Source organism: Nicotiana sylvestris, chromosome 3 (genome assembly GCF_000393655.2).
Source record: "Nicotiana sylvestris chromosome 3, ASM39365v2, whole genome shotgun sequence".
NCBI classification, from domain to species: Eukaryota; Viridiplantae; Streptophyta; class Magnoliopsida; order Solanales; family Solanaceae; genus Nicotiana; species Nicotiana sylvestris.
In genome coordinates, this window is record NC_091059.1 from 112,068,437 (window position 1) to 112,093,586 (window position 25,150).

Below are 25,150 nucleotides of genomic sequence, written 5' to 3' on the forward strand. Positions count from 1 at the left end.
TCATCATTAGAAGTAGTCCAACAAGGAAATCGTCCTCATTTGGGTCTCCTATTTCCAGTTAAACAATATTATCCATAATATGCGCAGGGAGAACGTTACTCAATATTCCATTCTTCATTATTCATGAAGTCTTTCACCTGTAATTTAGAAGATCTCCTACTACCTTGTAGAATGTTGGCTAATGCACCTTTACCTATCCAATTATCCCACCAAAAGCTACAATTACCTTTCTGTATTTTCCATCTAATGTTTTTCTCAGCTTTGTCTCTAATTTTGAGCATGTTTCTCCAAATATGAGAATTAGTGGGATTTGGCTTTTTGTTCACTGGATGGGCTCTTTTGCAATATTTATTCTTGAGAAAGTTGGCCCAAAGGGAAGGATGAGTTCTGAATCACCACCATCTTTTAATGTTAAGTGTATCTATGATATCTGTCATTTTTCTGATACCAGCTCCTCCCTCATCTTTGGGTAGACAAATTTATTCCATGAAGACCAATGATATTTGTTTTACCTCCATTTGTACCCCAGAAGAAGTTTGCAAAGTGTTTCTTCATGAGCTTAGTAATTCCTTTAGGAGGGTTCATAGCAGATAGGATGTAAGTGGCGAGGGATTGTAAGACATGTTTAATCAAAATCATTCTCCCTCCAGAGAACATCATATTGGCTTGTCATCCATTAAGTTTCTTGATCACTTTAGAGACCATACCGTCAAAAAGATTGCTAGTCTTCCTCCCAAAATAAATGGGGCATCCCAGATAAGAGAAAGGGAAAGTCTTATCCATATAGCATGTAGCGTTTCTAATTCTATTGATTCTTGCAGCATAGGTGTGAGGGGCTGTAATAAAGAAGCTCTTATCATTGTTAACTTTCTGCCCAGAAGCCTTTTCATACATGTCAATAGCCTTTTTGATTAACTTAAGAGTCATGTTATTTCCATCATAGAATATAACAATATCATTAGCATAGGCTAAATGATTGATCATCGGATCTCTCAGATCCATGCTAAAAGGAGTGAAGCCAATAAAGTCATTAAGAGAATTTAGAGATCTAGAGAGAGCCTCAACTCCACTAATAAACAAAGAAGAGGATAAGGGATCTCTCTATTTGAGGCCCTGAGCAGATGTAAAAAAACCTATTCTAGCCCCATTGATAATGATAGAGTACCATATATCTTGTAGAAGTCCCCGGATCATGTCAATCCAATTTTCAGAGAAACCAAATTTCCTCATAACTGCTATCAGAAAGGTCCAGGAAATTCTGTCATAAGCTTTTGCCATATCAAGTTTTATTATAACATTGCCTCCTCTGATCTTCTTGTTCACTCCCTGAGCAATCTCCTAAGCTAATAGGATACTTTCAGTGATCAATCTTCCTTTCACAAAGCCAGTTTGATTCTCTGATATAAGCTTCCCAATAATAGGATTCAGCCTTCTGAAAAGGATCTTGGAGATAATCTTGGCTGGAAAGTTACTCAAACTAATAGATCTCAAATCCAAGAAACTATTAGGAGAATTAACTTTAGGAATAAGAACTAAACAAGTATGAGAGAAAAATTTAGTGATCCTCCTGCTATTGAAAACAACTTGAACAAAATCAGTGATATCCTCCTTAATGATATCCCAACAGGATTGAAAGAATTTTCCATTATATCCATCCGTTCCTGCTGCACTATCAGGATTTATATTGAAGACAACATCTCTAACCTCTTCTGTATCAGGAATGGCAGTGAGACTTTCATTATTTGCATCAGTTACACATTGAGGAATACAGTTGATGATATCATGATCATTGTAATGGTGATTGGTGTTAAATAACCGTTGAAAGTGATGGACATCAGCCTTGCCAATATTAGCATCCCCCTCAATATAATGGCCTATATGGTCTTTGATTTTAAGAATGTGCAGCCTTCTCCTTCTCCCTCTGATGTTGCTATGGAAGTGTTTAGTGCTAGCATCTCCTTTTTCAAACCAGTTCACCCTAGCTTTCTATCTGAGAATGTCATCCTGCATCCCAATCCATCTAATTCACTCAGCTTGTCCTTTGTTCAGTTCAGTTCTGGTTGTATCATTACTATTCATAAGATCCATTTGTTCAAGGTCCTTCAATTTATTTTCCCAGTATTAAACTTGGCTGCAAACATTGCCAATGTCGTCTTTGGACCATTGAGTCAGTCTTCTGCTCAGCATTTTAAGCTTTTGTTGAAGTCTCTACGGAGGATTTCCATTGACATTATTCCTCCAAACTTCTTCAACTACATGCAAAAAAGTTGGTTGATTGGTCCAAAAATTTAAAACTTGAAGTATTTAGGCCCTTGTTGGTTAGTGTCCTTACATTGAATTAGAATAGGTCTATGGTCAGAGCCAATTCTAGCCAAGTGGTTGACAATATTGTTTTGAAAATTTGGGACCAATCATCATTGATAAAAACTCTATCCAATGTCTTCCATATTCTTCTTCTTGGCTCCCAATTGTTACACCATGTGTATTTTGGTCCAACAAAATCCAAGTTCATCATACCATAGTTATCCATGCAAGTGCTGAATTCTAGACTTTTGTTCATTCTGTGAGGCCTGCCACCTTTTTTCTCATCCGGATCCAGAATGACATTAAAATCACCCCAATGACCATGGACCATTCACTTGAAGATTGGTTAACTTTAGACTATTCCATAGCTCTCTCTTTTCTTCAGGAGTACATTTAACATATACTGCTATGATGTAAAGATCACTGTTGGCAGCCCCATAATGCAATTTGATAGTAAGTTGTTGTTCGTGGTTGTTCAAAATAGTAGTCATGTGGTTGCCTGACCACATGATCCAAATTTAACCATTTGAATTAGAGATACAGTGTTGATAGCCAAGGAACCCTATGCAACTTTCTATTTGATTAGTACTAACAAAAGGTATGGAGATCAATTTTTTAGCCTTGATAAGGCTTTTTTTGTATTCACTCCACTAATATTCCAAAAAATGGCATTTATCATTAAAACAGTTCAGGCTAGCATGAGTGTCCCCCTTTAGGAGGTGTAGTATCTTTGCTTTTGTTCTTTTTTCCTTTTTTCCATTTTTTTTCTTTGGAACATATGATCTGGAGAGATTCGTCCTTTGAATCAGTTTGTATTTGATTTTCAGGAACCATTACTGTCACCCTATTAGGAGATGTCACCTCAATATGTTGACTAGTCACATATATATATATTGTTTGAATTTGGATTCCATATTGAGATCAACTACCATCTCAATCCCAGGAAGATTTCGAATTCAGAAGGCACACTAGTAGATTCATTGACATAATCACTTAAGTTGAGGGCTCTCTTTTGCATTTTTCTGTTTTCAGCATCTACCCTCTCACTCGGATTCTCATTTTCTCGAATGGACTCCTACAGATTCTCCTTTGTTCCACTGTTATTGATATAGACTTTTTGCTCCTATTTGTCTAGCTTAGATCTCGAAGGCAGTTGATCATTGGCAGACTTAGTTTGATCGTTAATTTCCTTAGCTTGATCGTTAACAACCTTAGCTTGATCGTTAACAACCTTAGCTTGATATCCCTGTTCACAAGCATTAGCATTCACGACATTATCATTAGTACTGTGCTGGTTCAGGTTTTGAAGGGCCAAACATATCTCTTTGTTATGATTCTTCCTCCTGATAGAGTAAGCAGAAAGGTTGAAACTTGGTTTGAATAAGACTTTGGCTTTCTTCTTTGGAGCTTTCTGTGTTTGCTTTTTTTGGTTTTTTTCCTAGATCTCTCCCTGATGTTGCTAGATGGTAGTTGCAAGTGTTTATCGGATTTAAAATCACTCTTTTGCATTCGAGTGATGCTGTTATCAGTCTGCTCAGCATTAGCAGCAGTTTCAGGTTCAGTAGCTTTAGCAGATTCTCTATTAACCAATCTAACACATTCTCTATTAACAGCAGGTCCAGATTTTAGATTTTCACTCTTATGCCTTTGAGTGATTTTGTTTTTAGACTATACATCATTAACAGTAGTTCCAGATGCAGCAGATTTAACAGACGCAGTTTCTATATTTTGATCAACCAGTCCAGCAGTTTCTCAGTTAACAGCATTTCAAGAATTTCCAGCCTTATTTTCTTTATCTTGATCAACCAGTCTAACACATTCTCTATTAACAGTAGGTCCAGATTTCAGATTTTCACTCTTTTGCCTTTGAGTGATTTTGTTTTCAGGTTGTCCATCATTAAAATCAGTTCCAGATGTAGCAGATTCAACAGACGCAGTTACTCTATTTTGATCAACCAGTCAGCAGTTTCTTTGTTAGAAGCATTTCCAGACTTATTCCATATTCCAGATTTTGATCCCCAAATACCCTGTTATCCTCATTCTGATTTTCAACAGTCTTTTGGACCTCTAACTCCCTATTTTTAGCAGCTTTTTTTCTTTCTAAAGCTCTACAATTGACCAAATTATGCCCCAATTTTCGACAGAATTTGCAGTATCTAGGTACACCCTCAAATTCAATTTTTTTCCCAAAGCCTTTTTGAGGTGCATTGTCATATATTTGACCAATATAGACAAAGTTTGGTTGTTCCTTAAGCAAATCGATTGCAACTCTTACTTTGGCCATACTAGGTCTTGTTCTTTCTTTAGTAGCTAAATCCATTTCAAGGGGAGTATCAATTGCACTCACCACTTATTTAACATAATTCCAAGTGTGCATATGAGAAGGTAAGCCAGGCAAAAGAACCCATACCGGAGTGATAGGCAGGTCTTCCTCCGGCTTGAAATCCTGCGACCATTTTTGAAGCCACATTTGTTGCCCTTCAATTTCGATAACTCTTTTAAACCAGACAACATTAAAATCTTCTTCATTAGTGAAATCAAGGAACACATTATACATATCATAGACCCCAATCTTGACAGTCCTTAATCGATATTAATTTCTTGAATTTTGACCTAATTTTGTCAATTTGGAGCCTTGGTTTAAAGAATCTCCCGACGATTGTGAGTTTGCACTCCTCAGCCATAACACCATAATAATCTGCGGCTTTGAATAGGACCGCCGACATGCCGTTGTGTATGGTATGAGTCGCTATTACAGCTTCCCTTCCATGGCAAATTGAAGAGATCGAAGCACTCAATGAAGAGATGACCTTTGTAGCATAGGTCAATTTTGTGCCAATTGGATCAGAGATTTGGTTCTCCATGTTATTTGGAATCGTTTGAACTCCCAGACGTTCCAGAGCGGCGACATTCGGCGGTTCCATCGGATGGCGCGTGGAGGAGACGTAGTTTTATAAAATAGTCGTTGGGTTCAATAGAGGAGAGAGAATGGAGATAGTTGAGTTATTTGTTTTGATTTGGTTTCATTTTTAATTGTTTGAAAGGGTGAGTCAAAAAGTTTCTAAAATGCATCTTCAGACTGGTTTACTAGCTTTGCATGTTCATAGTTTAACAAAAACACATCCCACGCCTATCTATTTTATCATGAGCCACCGACCCAAAGGAAGAAATGAGAGATTCCAAATAGTTTCCTATTAGTTAATTTTCTTTGTTTGTTTAGTTTTTGAAATGAGATATTATAAAAGTTCTTACAACGCACGTATACTAGCTTTGCTTGTCCTTAGTTTAACAAAAATATATCTCATGCATATCTATTTTATTATGGATGACCAGCCACCAAAAAAAATAAGAAGTGAGATCTTCCAAATAGTTTGAAATCATCTCCTCCACCGTACTCCCATTTTCTCATCTGAACGCATATTATATGGTTCTGAAAGTTATAGCACATAACTTAAAGGGTTTGGCTCCAAAGCATTTCAATTCCACAAGTTATAGATATAGGTAACAAAGGAAGCAAATTTCAGTTATGTAAAATTATTCTATTTGGATTGTCAAGATGATGAGAGCTCCAGGTGAGAAACAATGGAGTTCTGTGATGAGTTCCATGAAAACGGATGAGAGAGAGAGCTACAGAAAATATATTGTGTATTCACATTATGCGTGGAAGGTCCAAGATATATACATGTATATATAGACACACGTGTGTCTCACCTCATGCCACAACTACTTATAACTAACTAATGTATTAGTTACAATTATTCACTACTAATACATAAATACATAAAGGTCAATACCACTCCAACAAGTTGGAGGTGAGGATTGCGCTGACAACTTGCTGAGAACCCCACAATGTTTAACTCCAGTCAAGGCTTTGGTGAGGATATTTGACAATTGAGCATGAGTGAGACATGAGTCAAATCGATCAACCCTTCTTGAGGTTTGGCTCGTAAAAAATGACAATCCACCTCAATGCGCTTGGTCCGTTCATAGAAAACATGATTTCTAGCTATATGGAGAGCTGATTGGATATCACAAAAAATAGTGACAGGCTTTGGAAATGGGACAGTCAGTTCCTCGAGTAATCTGCACAACCAAGTTAGTTCACCAACAACTTTTTGGAGAGATCTATATTCTGCCTCAGCTGAAGAAAGTGAGACAGTTTCTTGTTTCTTGGACTTCCAACTTACGGGACTATCTCCCAAGAGAATTATGTAGCCACTGACTGACCTTCTGGAGTCTAGACAAGCAGCCCATTCAGAGTCACAGTAGGCCTGGATAGTGCAGTCTGGATCATTAGAGAAGAAGATTCCTAGTATAGGATCACTTCTCAGATATCGTAACAAGTATAAGGTGGCCTTAAGATGAGGTTCCCTAGGGTCCTGCACAAATTGGCTAAGTTGTTGGACTCTATAAGCAATGTCCAACCTTGTATTAGTAGGGAAGTTCAACTTTCCAATGAGCTTCCTATAATATCTAGGGTCATTCAAGATAGCACCAACCTTAGCCTACAACTTAACAAAGGGATCAGGAGGGGATGACAGTCCACTGTAGGATATACAATCATATTTTTTAGGAGATCAAGAGCAAATTTCTTTTGTGAGATGAGAACCCCATCAGCTTTATAAAGAACCTCTAAGCCTAGAAAGTAGTGTAATCTGCCCAGATCTTTGGTTTTGAAGGTGTTATGTAGGAAACTTTTCAAATGATTGACCTCTTCCATGTCTGTACCTGTGATAAGCACATCATCGACATAGATAGCTACATAGTGGATGCGTCTATTCTTTTTGTAAAATAAGGAATAATCATGGAGGGAATGTACATAGCCTCTAGAGTATAATGCCTCGATAAGCTTGGCATACCATTGCCTACTAGCTTGCTTCAACAGTAAAGAGATTTGTTCAGTCTACAAACAATACCTGGAGCGGGCACTCAAGGCCTAGGGGAATTTCCATGTAAACTTCCTCATGCAAGTCCCCACAGAGGAAAGCATTACTGACATCAAGTTGAGAAATGATCCACTACCTCTTTACGGCAGTGCAAATAAGATCCCTAATTGTGGTTAACTTCACAACAGGTGAGAAAGTTTCAGTATAGTCCACACCAGCTTGTTGTATATACCCCCTTGACTACTAGTCTTGCTTTGAACCTTTCAATTCTACCATTTGTATTGTGTTTCACCTTGTAAACCTGCCTACAACCAATGGCCTTCTTTCCTGGGGGTAATGGAACCAAATCCCTGGTATGATTAACATGCAGGGCCTCAAACTCTTGAGTCATAGCATCCTGCCAAGATAGGGTAAATATTGCCTCTTCTATGAGTATGGCTCATTAATATTGCAAACATTCATCACAAATGAATGACTATCATGAACTAGGGATTCATGTGAAATATGATGATGCAAAAAAACAAAGCAGCAAGAGATGAGGATGAGGTATCATGAATGTATGAGCTTAACTTGGGGATAAAGAAAACATAGTCTTGTAAGTGAGAAGGCAAGTGATGTTCTCTTTGAGATCTCCTAAGTGTAGGTGTATGCTCAGGTGGTGGAAATTCAGATGGAGAAGGAAGTGGTGGAGATACAGATGGAGAAGCAGGGGAGGATTGTAATTCAGGAGAGGGAGAAGAAAAGGAATCAAGAGAGTGAGAAGGAAAGAAGTCAAGATGAGGAACAGGTGGAGTATTGGTGGTGTCAAGAGAGTCCAGGAAAGGAGCAGAGGGTGGAGAAGGAGCATCATGTGACTGTGGACTAGCAAAAGGGAAGACAGTTTCAGGGAAAACACCATCTCTGGAAACATGAATTTTCTGACTGGTGAGATCAATACTTTATATCCTTTGCTATTGAAAAGGTATCCAACAAAAACATGGGGAACACTCCTGGGTTCAAGTTTATCTCTGTGTACTTTAGTCACAGTGGGATAGCATAAGCACCCAAAGGATCTTAGATGTGAGTAGGATGGTTTCTTATTGTATAAAAGTTCAAAAGGACACTTATTTTTTAGTAGTATGGTGGGCAGCCTATTTATAAGATAGGTTGCAGTAAGGATACATTCTCCCCAAAACTTCAAAGGCAATTTTGATTGGAAAAGCAGGGCCCTGGCAGTCTCAAGAAGGTACTTGTGTTTTCTTTCTACCACCCCATTTTATTGTGGGGTGTAAGGACAAGTCTTTTGATGAATTATACCTTTGGATTGAAAAAATAGAGTAGCTTCTATGTAAGTGAATTCCAGTCCATTATCAGATCTTATAGATTGAATGGACTTCTAAAATTGAGTTTCAATTAGAGATACAAAGGCTTGGATGATTTGGAGTGCATTGCTCTTGCAACTTAATAGGTGAGTCCATGTGCCTCTACTATAGTCATCCACCATAGTGAGGAAGTATTTCTGATTTCCATTGGTTGGAACATGATAAGGACCCTACAAATCCACGTGTAAGAGCTCAAATGGCTTGGTGGAAATGCTAGACCTTTGGGGAAAGAGCATTCTGGATTTCCTGGCCATGGGACAAATGGGGCAAAGGAAATATTGCTTAGAAGAAAAAGTGACTGAAATAGTATAAATGCTTCTCATTTTAACAAAAGGGACATGCCCAAATCTGTTATGCCACAACACATCTACATTATTATCATGAGATACGGAAGAGCATTGAGAAAAGTTAAAAGAATGCAAAGAAGTGGACTGTGTCTTATTATCAGTGAACTACTTACAAGTGAAAGAGATTGAAACTATGGAGTATTTACATCATAATGAGAAAGTAGAGTAGAGGTAACAAAAACATTAGAAATTGAGCTACCATGATCCAAGCAATAAGAACATAAGCGATACCGACCACCTTTGATCTTACCAATCACCAGAGGCCTCTTCATTGAAGGGGCCTACAGCAGAGATGAAGAAGTAGGAAAGGCAACCAGAGAGTTTAGATGTGCAGTCATAGAGGAGACAAAAATGAGGTTGAATTTGAAAGCAGGGACAAAGAGAACTTTATGCAAGGTGATTTGAGATGACTACCAACTTCTGTCAGCTTGACCTTATAACCATTTGGAAGTGCAACTAACAGGAGATAACACAAAGGTTTAGTTTCAAGAAAAAGAGATTTGTAGTATGTCGTGTGGTGTGAAGCACCAGAATCCACTATCCATGTGTTAGACATAGTTCTGAAACATTTACAATGAGAATTGCCATGACTAACAGAAGATGAGCAAAGCATAATACCTATAAAATTGATTGCTCCACTACTCAGGCGAGTGTCAGTAGAGTCCTCTCCATTGGTACTTTGAAGGTTCTGAAGTAGGTTTAATAACTAACCATATTGCTCCTTTATGATCCCAATAGTTGCCATATTATGCTGCTTGTCCTGTGAGCTTGAACCATCTTCCTTAACAGACAACTCCTCAATAGTTGCGACATATGAATTAGCCATGATACGCTTCCCTTTGGTATTAACTCTAGGACTTGGAGTGTAGTTCTAGGGACAGTCGTGCAGTTTGTAACATCTATATCTAGTGTGTCCTACAGTTTTGCAATAATCGCAAAAAAGGACGTGAAATTCTGCCTCAAATGGACTGCTGGATCTCGGACCTGGAGAATGTGTGACGCTGGGTCGGGGTTTGGTGAACCAACTGTTCGCTCCTCTAGTTGAAGTATCGGGCCCCTTTTTTGCACGATAGTTTGTCTTGAAGTTAGCATTCCCTTGAGTATTAGAATTGGCATTTCCCTATGCATTCACGTGAAGAGAAGTCGACTCAAAAACTAACTGATTGGAGAGTCACATCTACCTTTGTTTCTCATATTGAATGAGTAAGGAAAAGGCTTGTGCTAATAAAGGAAGAGGATTCATCATTAAAATGCTTCCACGTACTACTGTGTACATCTCCTTCAGTCCCAAGCGTCTATTCTACTCTGCCTTGTATAATTTTTCTTTGCCACCATAATTACACTAGCAATTGCACTGTACTTTCATACTTAAGTTACTCAATTCCTCCCAAATTTTCTTCATTTTTGTGTAATAGTTCGTGATATCAAGAGCTCCCTGAGTCAGATCATTTATCTCTTTTTGGATTTGATACAGTCTAGTACTATTAGTTTGCTCGTAACGATCTTCCAATTCTATCCATAATTCAACAATGTCATTTGCATACTCAACACTATCTGCGATATCCTTCGAAAGGGAATTAAGGATCCATGAAGTGACCATATCGTCACATCACACCCACTGGCGATAATCGGCAGACTGAGAATCCGGCCGTTTGCACTCCCCGCTAATAAAACCAAGCTTGTTCTTAACAGATAAGACTCGCATAACACTACGCCGCTATGAGCGATATCCAATTCCATTAAAAGGTGTAGAATCTAGCATAGCCCCAGGGTTATCAGACGGATGAAGGTAAAGAGGGTTGTTAATGTCAACCTAGCGTTAGCAACTCCACCGGCCGCCGCAACTGCACTTGCATGTGTGTTGACATCAGTCGGTCACTCTGATCGAGAATAGCCATCTAAAAATAAGGAGATGAAATTGAACAATAGAAAGTAGAATAGAGGTGAAATCAAACGAGAGAATGTGAACAATTGAGGGAAAATCGCCGACTTACGCGATTTTGGTTCGAAATTGGGGCAAATCAAAATTATCGAAGAAATTAGGGCAAAGGCAAAAAAGTAGATGTGAAAATCGGGAATTTCGGGGTTTACAAGCTCCCATGCTTTGATACCATGTCAAGATGATGAGAGCACAAGGTGAGCAACAATGGAGTTCTGTGATGAGTTCCATTAAAACGGATGAGAGAGAGAGAGAGAGAGAGCTACAGAAAATGTATTGTGTATTCACATTATGTGTAGAAGGTTCCAGATATGTACTTGTATATATAGACACACGTGTGTCTCACCTCATGCCATAACTACTTCTAACTAATTAATGAATTAGTTACTACTAATCACTACTAATACATAAATACATAAAGCTCAATATGGATGGAGCTTTAAAAATCCTTTCGATTTTTAAGCCCCATTCATATAGAGCTCGGAAAAATCCTTTCTAATTTTTATATACACTATTGCCACTTAAATCCTAAGGACAAATTTAATTTGTCAAACGGAAAAAGGTGTTTATTTTTTTTTTGTTTCTTTGAACAATCAACACATCCAAATATACATAAAGTTGTAATTGATCCAGGTAATTGCAACTTTTAGCTTTGGCTTGGCTTCAAACCTTATTAATACTAAAAAAATTCTATTTGTATTGTTAATATTGGCGCTGGCAGCTTTGCCTAATGAGGAACACTTAATAAAAATAACCTCCCCTGATCCTTAAGGCAAGGTTTGCCGGGTGACAGGAATTCTCTAAGGTCAGCTGATCAACAGGCTGACAATGCACCAACGGCAAAAGTACTCTGCTAGGCCGACTAGAATTGCGTCTGTTTTCTGGGTTTGGAAAAGTGTGGATTTTAAAGAACGAGAATCATATGATATGTTAGGAATCTCTTATGATGAGGAGTAGAGGCTCTAGAGCTTTTTACGCAGGCTGCTATGCTAGTTGTAGTACTGTAGCGCTTTTCTAATATAATAGAAAGTCATCGTCCAATTGGAAATGATAACAAAATGCAGCCTTCAACCCCTCAGCAGCTCCATCACCTTTTTGTTGACTTTATAGACCCACTTGTACCCGAATATTGATTTTTCTAGAGGAAGAGAGACTCAATCCCAAGTAGCAAATGTCACTTAGTGAATCGGTGGATCACACAGTTGGAGATAGAGACAGGGGACAAATTAAGAGTCTGTTTGGATGGGCTTGTTGTAAGTGACTTTTAAGCCAAAAGCCATAAGTTAGGAATTCTAGCTTTTGGCTTTTGGTTTATTTTTGTCATTTTAGCTTAAAAACAAGAGCTGAAAAGTACTTTTTTACTTTATCTAAACACTACAATATGGCTTAAAAGCGATTTTGGCTTAAAAGCACTTAAAATAATCCAATCCAAACGGGCTCTAAAAGTACTCTTTTGGAATCATGTAAGTCAAAGGTCAGGAGCACAATCAAAACTAGCTAGACTTCCCTCTCAACCTGCCTGTAATCCGGTGAAACTGGAAGCAGTCTGATTATTTCCACTTGAGTCGACTTAAGTCTTTCTTTCCTTGTACAGTCTTGGCAGTTCAGTCTATAGTGACAAAGGGAATGTTTCCGCCGGAGGGGTTTGTCTCCATGGAAAAAGTATTCACTATTGCTTACAACGTCGTCAAACAAGTAGGGAATGTATTAGGGTGAACCAGAAAAGTTTTGATAGAGACAAACTGCGATGGTATTTTCTTGTTCCTGAATGGGTGTGTTTCATCTTTTTAGGTTTATGCTCTACTCCGAGTAAAGATCCGCAGAAATCATATGAAAAACATAACTGATTCTAGCTAGGGCAGCGATGCGAAGGCTTGTGAGTATGATTAACCTCTGGATTTGAAATTACTGCTTATATACCCGGTATTGGCCATATTTTACAAGAACATGCTGTAGTCCTAGTAAGAGGGGCAAGGGTTAAGGATTTACTCGGTGTGAGATATCACATTGTAACTTGGTCTTGCCTCCATCATGGGCTACGTCCACCGGATCATGAATGAGTTGAAGAGCTTGCAGAGAGGTCTTACACCAAAGTCTGCGGAAAGGCCGAACGATGCCTCGCGAGCACCTAAGTTGGAATCTTTAATGTATCCCTAGTTCGAGTCTTGTTTGTTGGCTTTATGGGTCCATTGTCTTCCCATATGTTGTTTTTTTCTTTTCATCGAGTCAGGTTAAGAATTTTGGAATCTGTACTATTGTTGTTCTTTGTTTGAAATAAGTAGTTTGTAATAACAAATTTTGGTGATGAATTGAATGATTTCAAAAGAATTTTGTGTCTTTACTTTGTGGCAGAACTACGCCCGGTCTGATTCACGCGGGGACGTGATACGTAGGCAATCCACATAAGATTCGACCGCCACTAAAAGAAAAGAAAAAAAGAAAAAGAAAGAAAGAAAAGGAAAAAAAGAAGGAAGAAAGAAGGAATAATAGAGAGAAAATGGGGGTTCCCGAAACACTTTAAAGGCACAAATAAAGGAAGTCGGGATGACGCATGCGGTTGAAGCAAAACATGTTAGAAATGGTTAACTGTTTAGGAAGCATTGCATCCCCAATGTGCTATTACCAAATCTGTTAAACTCTAACGCTAACAAGTTTGTTGTTTTCCACAAATACCAGACAGTTAGTTGTTAAAGCATTCTGGCAACACATCCTTATCAAACCAGATCCAAGGGACCTGTGCCAATAATCATGACTACTTCAGAAAACAGTACCGAGGAAGAAAGGCCAGTAATCCAGTTGTTGAAAGAGGTGATGGAGAAGATAGAGAGGATGGGATTGGAGATGAATGTAATGCAGTTAGCTTTGGCTAAAGTACAAAAGAGCCCTGAACCACCTGCTGCTCTTACACCAGGGCATATGCCGGAATACCCTCACTCTGGCCCGTCAACAAGCCTCCCGAATCACCGCTATTATCAGGAGAGAAGCCCCTATGATTCCCAAGCTCCACCACCCCATCAACCTTTCCCACCACCAAATGTTCCCACTTTTATGGGACCCACACCAGCCACACTGCAAAGATCGACTAGTGAGCCGTTGTTTCAGGCTCACGATGCGCAGTACTATCCCCCTGAACCCACCTTCAACGCACCAGAACCCCATACCTATAATCCACACTTGGAAGTCCCGGCGGAGATTGAAAAGCCAGTTAAGGTCCCAGAGCAGGATGAGGTAATGAGGAAGTTCAAAAGCCTAGAGCAATCCTTCAGGAGCATGCATGGATTGGGCAATCAGGTTAGCGTGGCCTACAAAGATCTATGCCCTTTCCCAGACGTCCAACTCTCGGCAGGATTCAAGATGCCTAAGTTTGACTTATATGAAGGGCACGGTGAACCTATGGCACATTTGTGGAGCTTTTGTAGCAAAATGAGAGGAGCAGGCGGCAAAGATGAGCTACTGATAGCTTATTTTGGTCAAAGCTTGAGTGGATCGGCACTGGAATGGTATACCAGGCAAGATCCCAGCAGATGGTACACTTGGGATGATCTAGCGCAGGCTTTCGCGGGTCACTTTCAATACAATCTCGAGATAGTCCCTGACCGTCTCACATTATTGAGGACTGGAAAGAAGCCTGGGGAAAGCTTTCGCGAGTTTGGTTTCCGCTGGAGAGAACAGGCAGCCAGGGTTGATCCTCCCATGAGAGAGGGAGAAATGGTGGACTACTTCCTGCAAACGCTGGATCCAACTTACTTTGGTCACTTGGTGACGACGGTTGGAAAATCCTTCAATGAAGTAGTAAAGATAGGGGTCATGATAGAGGAGGGCTGAGGTCTGATAAAATCCTGAATTACTCAGCGCTCAAGGCAATGACCCAGGCTATTCAGAGCGGCACGGGAGGTGCGCTGGGAAGGAAGAAGAAAGAAGAAGTCGCCACGGTTGAGGCAGGCAGTTGGTCCAGGTCCGGCAAACCATACTACAACCAACCCAGATCCCACAGGACAAATTACCCATACAGCCCACCACAACACTACTATCCACCTCAAGAACCACACTTCTCCGTGCACCAAGCCCAAACATACACTCAGCCTCTGGTTCGCCCGCAATGGCACGCACCGGCTCCCCAAAACGCATATCCACCTCCATAGAACACATACCCTCCACCATAAAATGCCTATCCTCCACCAAGGGCATACAAGAACCCTCCAGGGGCGGGCTTTCGAGGAAATCAAGCTGCTAGAAATGACTGGCTACAGAGACAGAGAGCTTTTACTGAGTTGGGAGAGACCTACACCGCCTTGTTCCACAAATTGAGGCAATTAGGTTTGGTGAGTCCTATCGAGCCTAGAGAGCCAAATCCCCCACCCCAAAACTTGTACCGATCAATAAGCTGTGAGTACTGCTCAGGAATGATGGGGCATGATACCGAAAAATGTTGGAAGTTGAGGCATGCAATACAAGATCTTATTGATGCCAACAAGATCGAGGTCTAGACGCCGGAGGCACCCAACATCAACCAGAACCCATTGCCAGTAAACCACGAAGCTCACATGATCGAGTTGGCATACAAAGGAGGAGAGCCGAGGAAACCCTCACAGACAGTGATGATGATCCAGGCCGCTCCAAAAGAAGAATCAACCGGTGGGGAAGCAAGGGTGCAGTTGAAGAGGGAAGATGTCAAGACAGTGGTGATACTAGGGAAGAATCCATCTACCGCAACAAAGAAACTAGAGCCAGCCAAATTGGTAGTATCAGGAACGTCATCCACACCCGCAGTTGTTGTGAAAGGGGTCCTCAGGGAATTGGTCACCATAAAACCGGTGGTTCAATTGCCAGTGATTGATAGCAGGGATGTGCCTTGGAAGTATGAAAAGGCAGTAGTAATGTACAAGGGAAAGCAAGTGGAGGAGGATAGTTGTGAGGTGCAGGGACTGACTCAATCGGGACGGTGTTTTGCTCCAGTGGAGTTGAGAAGATCCAACCCAGCCGTAACAAAGAAACCCATGTCGGAAGAAGAGGCGGAGGAATTCTTGAAAAAGATGAAAGTGCAGGATTATTCTGTTGTCGAACAGTTGAAGAAAACACCGGCCCAGATCTCGTTGTTATCACTATTGATCCATTCGGATGAGCATCGCCGGGCCCTGATGAAGATACTGAATGAAGCTCATGTGCCCAATGAAATTTCAGTAAACCACCTTGAAACAATTGCCAACAAAATTTTTGAGGTAAACAGGGTACGTTCTCTGATGATGATCTGCCAATGGAAGGCACGGAACATAATAAAGCTCTCTACTTGACTGTCAAATGTGAAGATTTGACAGTTACTCGGGCGTTGGTAGATAACGGCTCAAGTGCCAATATTTGTCCATTATCCACCCTGAACCAGTTGAAGATCGACCATGGTAGAATCCATAAAAATAGCATTTGCGTCCGAGGATTTGACGGAAGTGGAACGGCTACCGTGGGGGGTATTGTACTCGAGTTGACCATCGGCCCGGTTAAGTTTACTATGGAGTTCCAGGTATTGGATGTCGTGGTATCTTATAACCTTTTATTGGGACGACCGTGGATCCACGCGGCCAAAGCGGTGCCATCTACCTTACATCAAATGGTCAAGTTCGAATGGGATAGACAAGATGCCGTGCTGCATGGGGAAGACACTGCGTGCACCATGGGAGGCGCCATTGTGCCCTTCATAGAAACCAATGATGACAAAGGTCCCTGGGTTTACCAGATTTTCGATGCAGTGTCAGCAAACAAGATTCCCGAGGGTGAAAGAATTCCACACCCCAGGGTAGCTTCCGCAACTGTCATGATGATTTCAGAGATGCTGGGTAATGGGTTTGTGCCAGGAAAAGGCCTGGGGCCTGAGATTTAAGGGATTGTTCAACCTGTCTCCTTGCCCAAGAATTTAGAGACCTTTGGATTGGGGTTCAAACCGACTGCGGCAGATGTAAAGCGAGCGCGGAAAATGAAGAAGAGAGTCTGGTTTCTTCCCAAACCCGTTTCGCGTCTCTCAAGATCCTTTATTAGAGCAAGTGCCAATGGGTCACCGGTCCCGAAAATTCTCGGACCATTGATTGGGATGGACGGGGATTTGAATCAGAGCTTCGAAAGACTGTTCGCTGATGTCCATGTAATAGAAGTTGGAGAGGGTTCCAGCAGAGCAGGCATACAGTTTGTGGGGCCTGAGGCCAAAACCAACAATTGGACGGTTACTCCTCTTCCTACCCGGGGGGAGTCCTGGTAGTAAGCTTTGATTTTTCTTTCTTGTTTTTTGTATTATTCCAGGTTGTAATCCAAATCCCATTTTATTTTGTAAAGTGTGAACCTTGTTATCCCGCATTTTTAATAAAATTCTCTTTTCCTGTCTCGTTTTAATTTTGTTTTGTTCTTTTTTCTTTCTGAACAGTTCTCTTTTTACTGGTTCTAATGACATGGAATGCACAACGGATCTTCGACCTAGTCTAATAAATCAATCTGACTCCGACTTAATTATACAAGAGATCTGTTATGACAATGAGTCTGAATATGATGAGGATGAAGCCTTCGAAAAACCGAGAATTGTGCCAATTTGAAGAGAAACCCAAGCCTAATCTGAATGACACCGAGGCTGTAAATCTAGGGGATACGGATAATGTCAGAGAAACCAAAATCAGCATCCACATTGAGCCAAACATCAGGGAGGAATTGATCAAAGCCCTCATCGAGTTCAAAGATATTTTTGCATGGTCATATGATGATATGCCGGGATTAAGCACTGATCTAGTGGTTCACAAGTTGCCCACTGACCCGGCATACCCTCCGGTCAAGCAAAAACTGAGGAAGTTTAAGACGGATATGAGTGTGAAGATCAAAGAAGAAGTGACCAAGCAGCTGCAGGCAAAAGTTATTCGGGTAACTCGATATCCCGAGTGGTTGGCCAATGTGGTACCTGTGCCGAAAAAGGACGGGAAAATCAGGGTATGTGTCGACTATCGCAATCTCAACAAGGCAAGTCCTAAGGATAATTTTCCATTGCCCAACATCTATATCTTGATCGATAATTGCGCTGGGCGCGAGATCGGATCCTTTGTGGACTGCTATGCAGGATATCATCAGATCTTAATGGATGAAGAAGATGCGGAAAAGACGGCTTTCATTACGCCATGGGGAACTTACTGCTACCGGGTAATGCCATTCGGACTGAAGAATGCTGGGGCAACGTACATGCGAGCAATGACTACTGTGTTTCATGACATGATACACAAAGAAATTAAGGTGTACGTAGATGATGTGATCATAAAGTCTTGGCGTCAGGAAGACCATGTAGCAGACCTAAGGAAGTTCTTTCAAAGACTGCGAAGGTATGATATTAAGCTCAACCCGGCCAAATGTGCCTTCGGGGTTCCATCAGGAAAGCTGTTAGGATTCATCGTCAGTCGACGGGGTATTGAGTTGGACCCATCCAAGATCAAATCCATCCAAGATTTGCCACCGCCAAAGAACAAAACGGAGGTAATAAGTCTATTGGGAAGACTAAATTATATCAGCAGGTTCATCGCCCAACTCACGGTGACTTGTGAACCCATATTTTGGCTGCTGAAGAAAGATGTTGCGGTAGACTGGACGACAGAGTGTCAAGAGGCTTTCGACCAGATCAAAGGGTATCTGTCCAATCCACCTGTGTTGGTTCCACCTGAGCTGGGGAGACCATTAATTTTTTATCTGACGGTCCTGGAGAATTCGTTTGGCAGCGTGTTGGGGCAACACGACATTACAGGAAGGAAGGAGCAGGCCATTTATTATCTTAGCAAGAAGTTTATAGTATATGAGGTCAAGTACACTCAACTCGAGAGGACATGTTGCGCCCTAACTTGGGTGGCTCAGAAGTTGAAGCACTATTTGTCCTCGTATACTACTTATCTCATTTCCCGTTTGGATCCATTAAAGTACATTTTCCAGAAACCTATGCCTACAGGGAGGTTAGCAAAATGGCAAATTTTGCTCACAGAGTTTGATATCGTCTATGTGACGAGGACGGCCATGAAAGCCAAAGCGCTGGCCGACCACTTGGCTGAGAATCCCATTGATGAAGAATACGAGCCTTTGAGGACGTATTTTCCAGACGAGGAAGTAATGCATACAAGTGAGCTGGAATTACCCGATGAACCAAGATGGAAGCTTTTATTTGATGGAACCGCAAACGCGAAGGGGGTTGGAATAGGAGCGGTACTCATTTCGGAAACAGGACGTCACTATCTTGTTACAGCTCAGCTACGTTTCTATTGTACCAACAACATGGCCGAGTATGAAGCATGTATTTTGGGTTTGCGACTAGCTGCAGACATGGATGTCCAGGACGTTTTGGTCTTGGGAGACTCAGACCTCCTGGTGCATCAGATTCAGGGTAAGTGGGAAACACGGGATTTGAAACTCATACCATATCGGCAATGTTTGCACGATCTGAGCAAGCGATTTCGGTCAGTGGAATTCAGACACATACCAAGAGTTCATAATGAGGTTGTCGATGCATTGGCCACCTTAGCATCAATGTTACACCACCTTGACAAAATGTATGTTGACTCATTGCACATTCAGGTTCGTGATCAGCATGCTTATTGTAACGTGGTAGAGGAGGAAATGGATGGCGAGCCATGGTTTTATGACATAAAGGAGTACCTCAAGATGGGGATATATCCGGAGCAGGCCACCGGAGACCAAAAAAGAGCCATTCGGTGTTTGTCAAATGGATTCTTCCTTAGTGGAGGAGTGTTGTACAGAAGAACCCCAGACTTGGGATTGCTAAGATGTATAAACGCCGGTCAAGCCACGACAGTTATGGCAGAGGTGCATGTGGGAGTTTATGGGCCACATATGAGCGGATATGTATTGGCAAAGAAGATTCTTCAAGCATGGTACTATTGGCTCACTATGGAGCATGATTGCATCAATTTCGTGAGGAAATGCCATCAATGTCAGATACACAGAGATCTGATTCATTCTCCGCCGACAGAATTGCATACAATGTCAGCGCCATGGCCATTTGTTGCATGGGGCATGGATGTCATTGGGCCTATTGAGCCGGCAGCGACCAACGGCCACAGGTTCATTCTGGTGACCATCGACTACTTCACCAAGTGGGTTGAAGCTAAAACTTTCAAGTCGGTAACCAAGAAGGCAGTGGTGGATTTTGTTCACTCCCACATCATCTGCAGATTTGGGGTCCCAAAAGTGATCATCACAGATAATGGTGCAAATCTTAACAGCGATTTGATGAGAGAGGTATGCCAATAGTTTAAGATTACACACCGCAATTCCACCCCATATCGTCCCAAGGCAATACAGAACATCAAGAAGATACTGAGGAAGATGGTAGAAGGATCTAGACAATGGCATGAGAAATTACCCTTTGCCTTGTTGGTTTATCGCACTACAGTCCGGACTTCCATAGGTGCAACTCCTTATTTGTTGGTATACGGAATTGAAGTAGTGATACCAGCAGAGGTCAAAATTCCATCCCTCTGAATTGTCGCTGAAGCCGGGATTGACGACGACGAATGTGTCAAAGCTCGACTGGAGCAGTTGAACTTAATAGATGAAAAAATATTGGCAGCAGTGTGTCATGGCCAGTTGTATCAGAAAAGGATGGCAAGGGCATACAATAAAAACGTGCGGCCCAAAAAATTTGAAGTAGGGCAGCAAGTATTGAAACGGATCCTCCCTCATCAGATCGAAGCAAAAGGCAAGTTCGCCCCAAATTGGCAAGGGCCTTATGTTGTAACCAGAGTGTTATCCAACGGCGCTTTATGTCTAACAGATATCGAAGGAAGATGCGTCGACATGGCTATCAATTCTGATGCAGTCAAAAGATATTATGCGTAATTTCTTTGATTATGATAGTTATTGGTTCGTTTGTTTGTACTTGGTACTTATTGGATAATGAAATGACGGGGGCAATTCTTTCTTCTATCCAAACACTTTTAACCTTCGTTTCCCCTTTTAAGCCTTATTTATTCTTTCATACCCCTCTTTTGGAATCACTAATGGGAAAAATATAAAAAAAATGAAAACAAGATAAAGATCATAGGGAAACAAAGGAACCGCGGGAACTACGTTTGGCCTGATTCCTCAAAGAGGATACGTAGGTGCCTCACGGCTCGGTCATAGTGCACCATAGCTCCACATAGTGTAAATATAAAAATCCTCAAGCAAGAAAACTGGGGCAGGAATTATGTTTTTGAAGTTTCAAAAGGGTTGATTCCAAGAGTTGTAGTGTTTCACCCGTCGAAGTTATTTTTGAATTTTTTGATAGCCTTTCTTTAAACCCACACAAAACCAACATCGATGTCCAAAAAAGACCTCCCGATCAATATTCGAAAGGTGCCAAGTCAGGCAAATGAAAGCCGAGAATAATACACCGAACCCCAACAAAGAAGAGGATCATAAACTGGAAATGAATTGATAGCCGAAAAGAATCTTCGAAAGAGAGAGTCATATCGGTAGCACTCCAATCCCCCGCTGGAAAATAAAATGAGAGAGTCTTATCGGTGAAAACCTTCACAGGAACCATAAGGCGACGAAAGATGAGAGAAATAAAACGAGAGAGTCTTATCGGTGAAAACCTTCACAGGCACCATAAGGCGACGGGAGCTGAGAGAAAGGAGAGAGTCTTATTAGTGAAAACCCATCAAAGGGCACTATAAGGTGCAAGATATATTGGCAGAAAGGATCCATATTTGCAAAGAGGTGGGCACCTATTTATCCCCAGCAAGTAAGGCCATCAGGAAGATTGATTGATACAAATAAACTGGGTCGAGTAATCCGTAATGCACGACATGATCGTTGGTACCAGTCATACCGTCCAGATAAGTTCTTTCCTTTTCTTCTCCCCCAGCATTTGTTCAGAAAGATTTTTCTCTTTTCTATCTTTTTCATTTCTTTGTCTAAAAAGACTCTTCCAGAAATTTGTTTTGAGAAGGACTTTTCAGAGTTTACTACCAGGGGCCAAAATGGTGTAAAGCAAAATGCGAAAGGGACAAGCCAAAGCCAAGGCAATAGGACGAAAGGCGTTTGTTGCAAAACCAAACGACAAACTAGCCTAGAAAGTTAGGGGGAATATGAAGAAAAGCGGAAAACGACGGTTGAAGGACTTGTGGGCCAAGTTCCAAGAAGATCCCCAGCAAGAACTTCGATAGATCACGGACCAAGGTCCAAGGTGGTCAGACACCACAGAAAGGGGGAAGGAGGAAGAGAGAATTAATCTGCAGCAAGAGAACCCTAACAGTTCTATCCTCAATAACGTTATCCACAGGTGATAACATGTTATGCCCTGCAAGGCTGGGAGAAAATAAACTTTCAAGGGAGTAGTTTTGAAGTTGAAGAGGACTCCCACAGCATGTTTTGAAACAAAAGAGCGGGGAAGGGACAAATGGAAAACCATCCCCAGCAGAAATACCATCCCCAGCGGCCATGTCATCCCCATCAAGCAACTTTATCCCCAACCAGTTTTGGGAGCACAGAGCAAGGGAAAGGGAAAGGAAAATCATCCCCCAGCAGGAGTGACACGATCACTCACCATGTTAAAACTAACAAAACTCTCTTTGATTTCTCCAGGAAAATAAAGGTTGATGATGGAAGAAATACACACCACAAGCAAGGTCACCAAAACCGGGGCAGAAAATTTTCTGCCGTTGTAAAAAAAATTTCTCGGAGGAAATTAGGAAACAAATTCAAATATTTTTAGGTCTTAGTTGCTCAGGCGCCCACCTGTATAACGAGAGGAATACATTTCTACCTTTACATTTCATGACAGGCGCCCACCTGCATAACGAGAGGAATACGTTTCAGTCTTTACATTTCATTTCTAGGTCGCCCACCAGTATAATGCGGGAATACATTTCTGTCTTTTCATTTCATTTCTAGGTCGCCCACCAGTATAATGTAGGCATACTTTTCTGTGTTTCATTTCATGTCCTAGGTCGCCCACCAGTATAATGCGGGCATACTTTTCTGTTTTTCATTTCTAGGTCACCCACCAGTATAATGCGGGCATACATTTCTGTTTTCATTTCATGTTCTAGGTCGCCTACCAGTATAATGCGGGAATACATTTCTGTTTTTCATTTCATGTTCTAGGTCGCCCACCAGTATAATGCGGGCATACATTTCTGTGTTTTCATTTCTAGGTCGCCCACCAGTATAATGCGGGCATACATTTCTGTTTTTCATTTCATGTTCTAGGCCGCCCACCAGTATAATGCGGGCATACATTTCTGTTTTTCATTTCATGTTCTAGGTCGCCCACCAGTATAATGCGGGAATACATTTCTATTTTTCATTTCATGTTCTAGGCGCCCACCAGTATAATGCGGGAATACATTTCTGTTTTTCATTTCATGTTCTAGGCCGCCCACCAGTATAATGCGGGCATACATTTCTGTTTTTCATTTCATGTTCTAGGTCGCCCACCAGTATAATGCGGGCATACATTTCTGTTTTTCATTTCATGTTCTAGGCGCCCACCAGTATAATGCGGGAATACATTTCTGTTTTTCATTTCATGTTCTAGGTCGCCCACCAGTATAATGCGGGCATACATTTCTGTTTTTCATTTCATGTTCTAGGCCGCCCACCAGTATAATGCGGGCATACATTTCTGTTTTTCATTTTATGTTCTAGGCGCCCACCAGTATAATGCGGGCATACATTTCTATTTTTTATTTCATGTTCTAGTCACCCGCCAGTATAATGCGGGAATACATTTCTGTTTTTCATTTCATGTCCTAGGTCGCCCACTAGTATAACGAGGGAATACATCTCATATTTTTGCATTCAGGCGCCCACCTGTATAACGAGAGGAATACTTTTCAGTCTTATACTGCATATCTTGAAATCAGTAACCCGCCAGAAGGCAAAAGGTTACAACAGGAATCCCCAGCAGGAAACAATAAAAATCCCCAGCGCCGGAAGGCAGAAGGTTGCAACAAGAGGTCCCAGCACAAATTCAAGCGCATAAGTCAAAAGGAAGAAAAGACGCGTCCTGAAAGAAGCAGCCTGTGAACATTAAATTATACCCAGCATAACAGATTTTGATGAAGAAAGTCGTATCCCCAGTGGAATCGCCAAAAAGTTTAATGAAGGAAGCCATATCCCCAGCGGACCGAAAAAAATGATGAAAACTGGTATTCAGAAAAGCAAAAGGCCAGTGTCATCCCCAAGTTCTCGGAAGAAAAGCACCAAAAGAAACACAAGCCGACAAGAAAGCAAGGCATCAAGAACAAATGAAAGATGGATGGGATCTTGTAATCCGTTATCTAGCCTAGCTTCTTGATTTTTCTTTTAAACACGATGTAGTAAGGAGATCGGTAAGCAGTAGTAACAGCATGCAGCAGCAGTAAAAGCAAATCACAGTTCCATGGTTGTCCCAGCTACCAAAACTACCCGAACTATATTAACCTGATTCCCTTCTAGCCAGGGATATGTAGGAGACCTTTGAAGCAAAGGTTCGGTTAAATCTTTTTCAAAACAAAATGTTTCACGCAGAGTCTTCCAACGAGCAAAGTCGCTCGTGTCTGCTCACTTTATCTTTGCACGAAAGCTCCTTGTGCTTTTGGACAAAGAGGGGCAGCTGTGAGCACGTGATGTTTGCTTCACAGAAACTACTCCAAAAGAAATCGGAAAAGAAATAAAACAAGTTACCTTCGGGTACAATTTTGAGGATTTGTGTGACATTTTGATAATTGTTTTGACCGTAAATGCTTGCCTTGCTATAGTTTAAAAATACAAAAATACATGTTGCATGCATTTAGGAAAAATGGTACATTTGGGAATTAATTAACCATTATTTGGTTTTTAAAAGCGAAAATCACAAAAATATACATTTTATTCTATTTTGTTGTCATGGTGTTTTTATTAAATGTTTTAATTCGTGTGGTAACCGTTGTTAAGTGTTAATTAATATTCGTGTAGTTTAATTTTGGGTTTTAGGAATTTTGTTTAATTGTAAGAAGGAAGATGTCGGATTTGGGCCCACAAATTCAACTGAAATCAGGCCCAAACCAACATAATGACCCAGTCCAAAACCAGGCCTTCCAGGCACGCCCCCAAACGACGCCGCATAGGGCATTTGATCTGAGCCATTCATCCATACTCATCCAACGGTCCACGCTCACGCCCGTAACCCGACCTACTTACCCGGGTCGACCCAGCCCCTCATTAAAACCAAACGACCCCGTTTCTACACCAAACAACCCCGTCCTGTCCCTCACCAGTTAATCCAAGCCGTTGAGATCATTTGATCTAACGGATCAAATTAATTACCATGTTCCGTATATAAGC

At 41.2% G+C, this 25,150-nt stretch overlaps 1 protein-coding gene across 1 annotated transcript; it reads right to left on the reverse strand.

Annotated features, from left to right (window-relative positions):
* Positions 1-669: 669 nt before the first annotated feature.
* Positions 670-1,278, reverse strand: LOC138887844 (uncharacterized). The gene is made up of 2 exons (XM_070169634.1): positions 1,166-1,278; positions 670-1,069 (listed from the first exon to the last, which is right to left on the reverse strand). Exons 1-2 carry the CDS (start codon positions 1,276-1,278, stop codon positions 670-672), a joined length of 513 nt encoding a protein of 170 aa, XP_070025735.1.
* Between the last annotated feature and the right edge of the window lie 23,872 nt (positions 1,279-25,150).

Coding starts and splice junctions, on each gene's coding strand:
- LOC138887844 (XM_070169634.1), bottom strand. CDS start 1,278: ATGGCAAAAGCTTATGACAGAATTTCCTGGACCTTTCTGATAGCAGTT. Junction 1,070..1,165: donor GGACTTCTACAAGATATATG/GTACTCTATCAT, acceptor TTTGTTTATTAG/TGGAGTTGAGGCTCTCTCTA.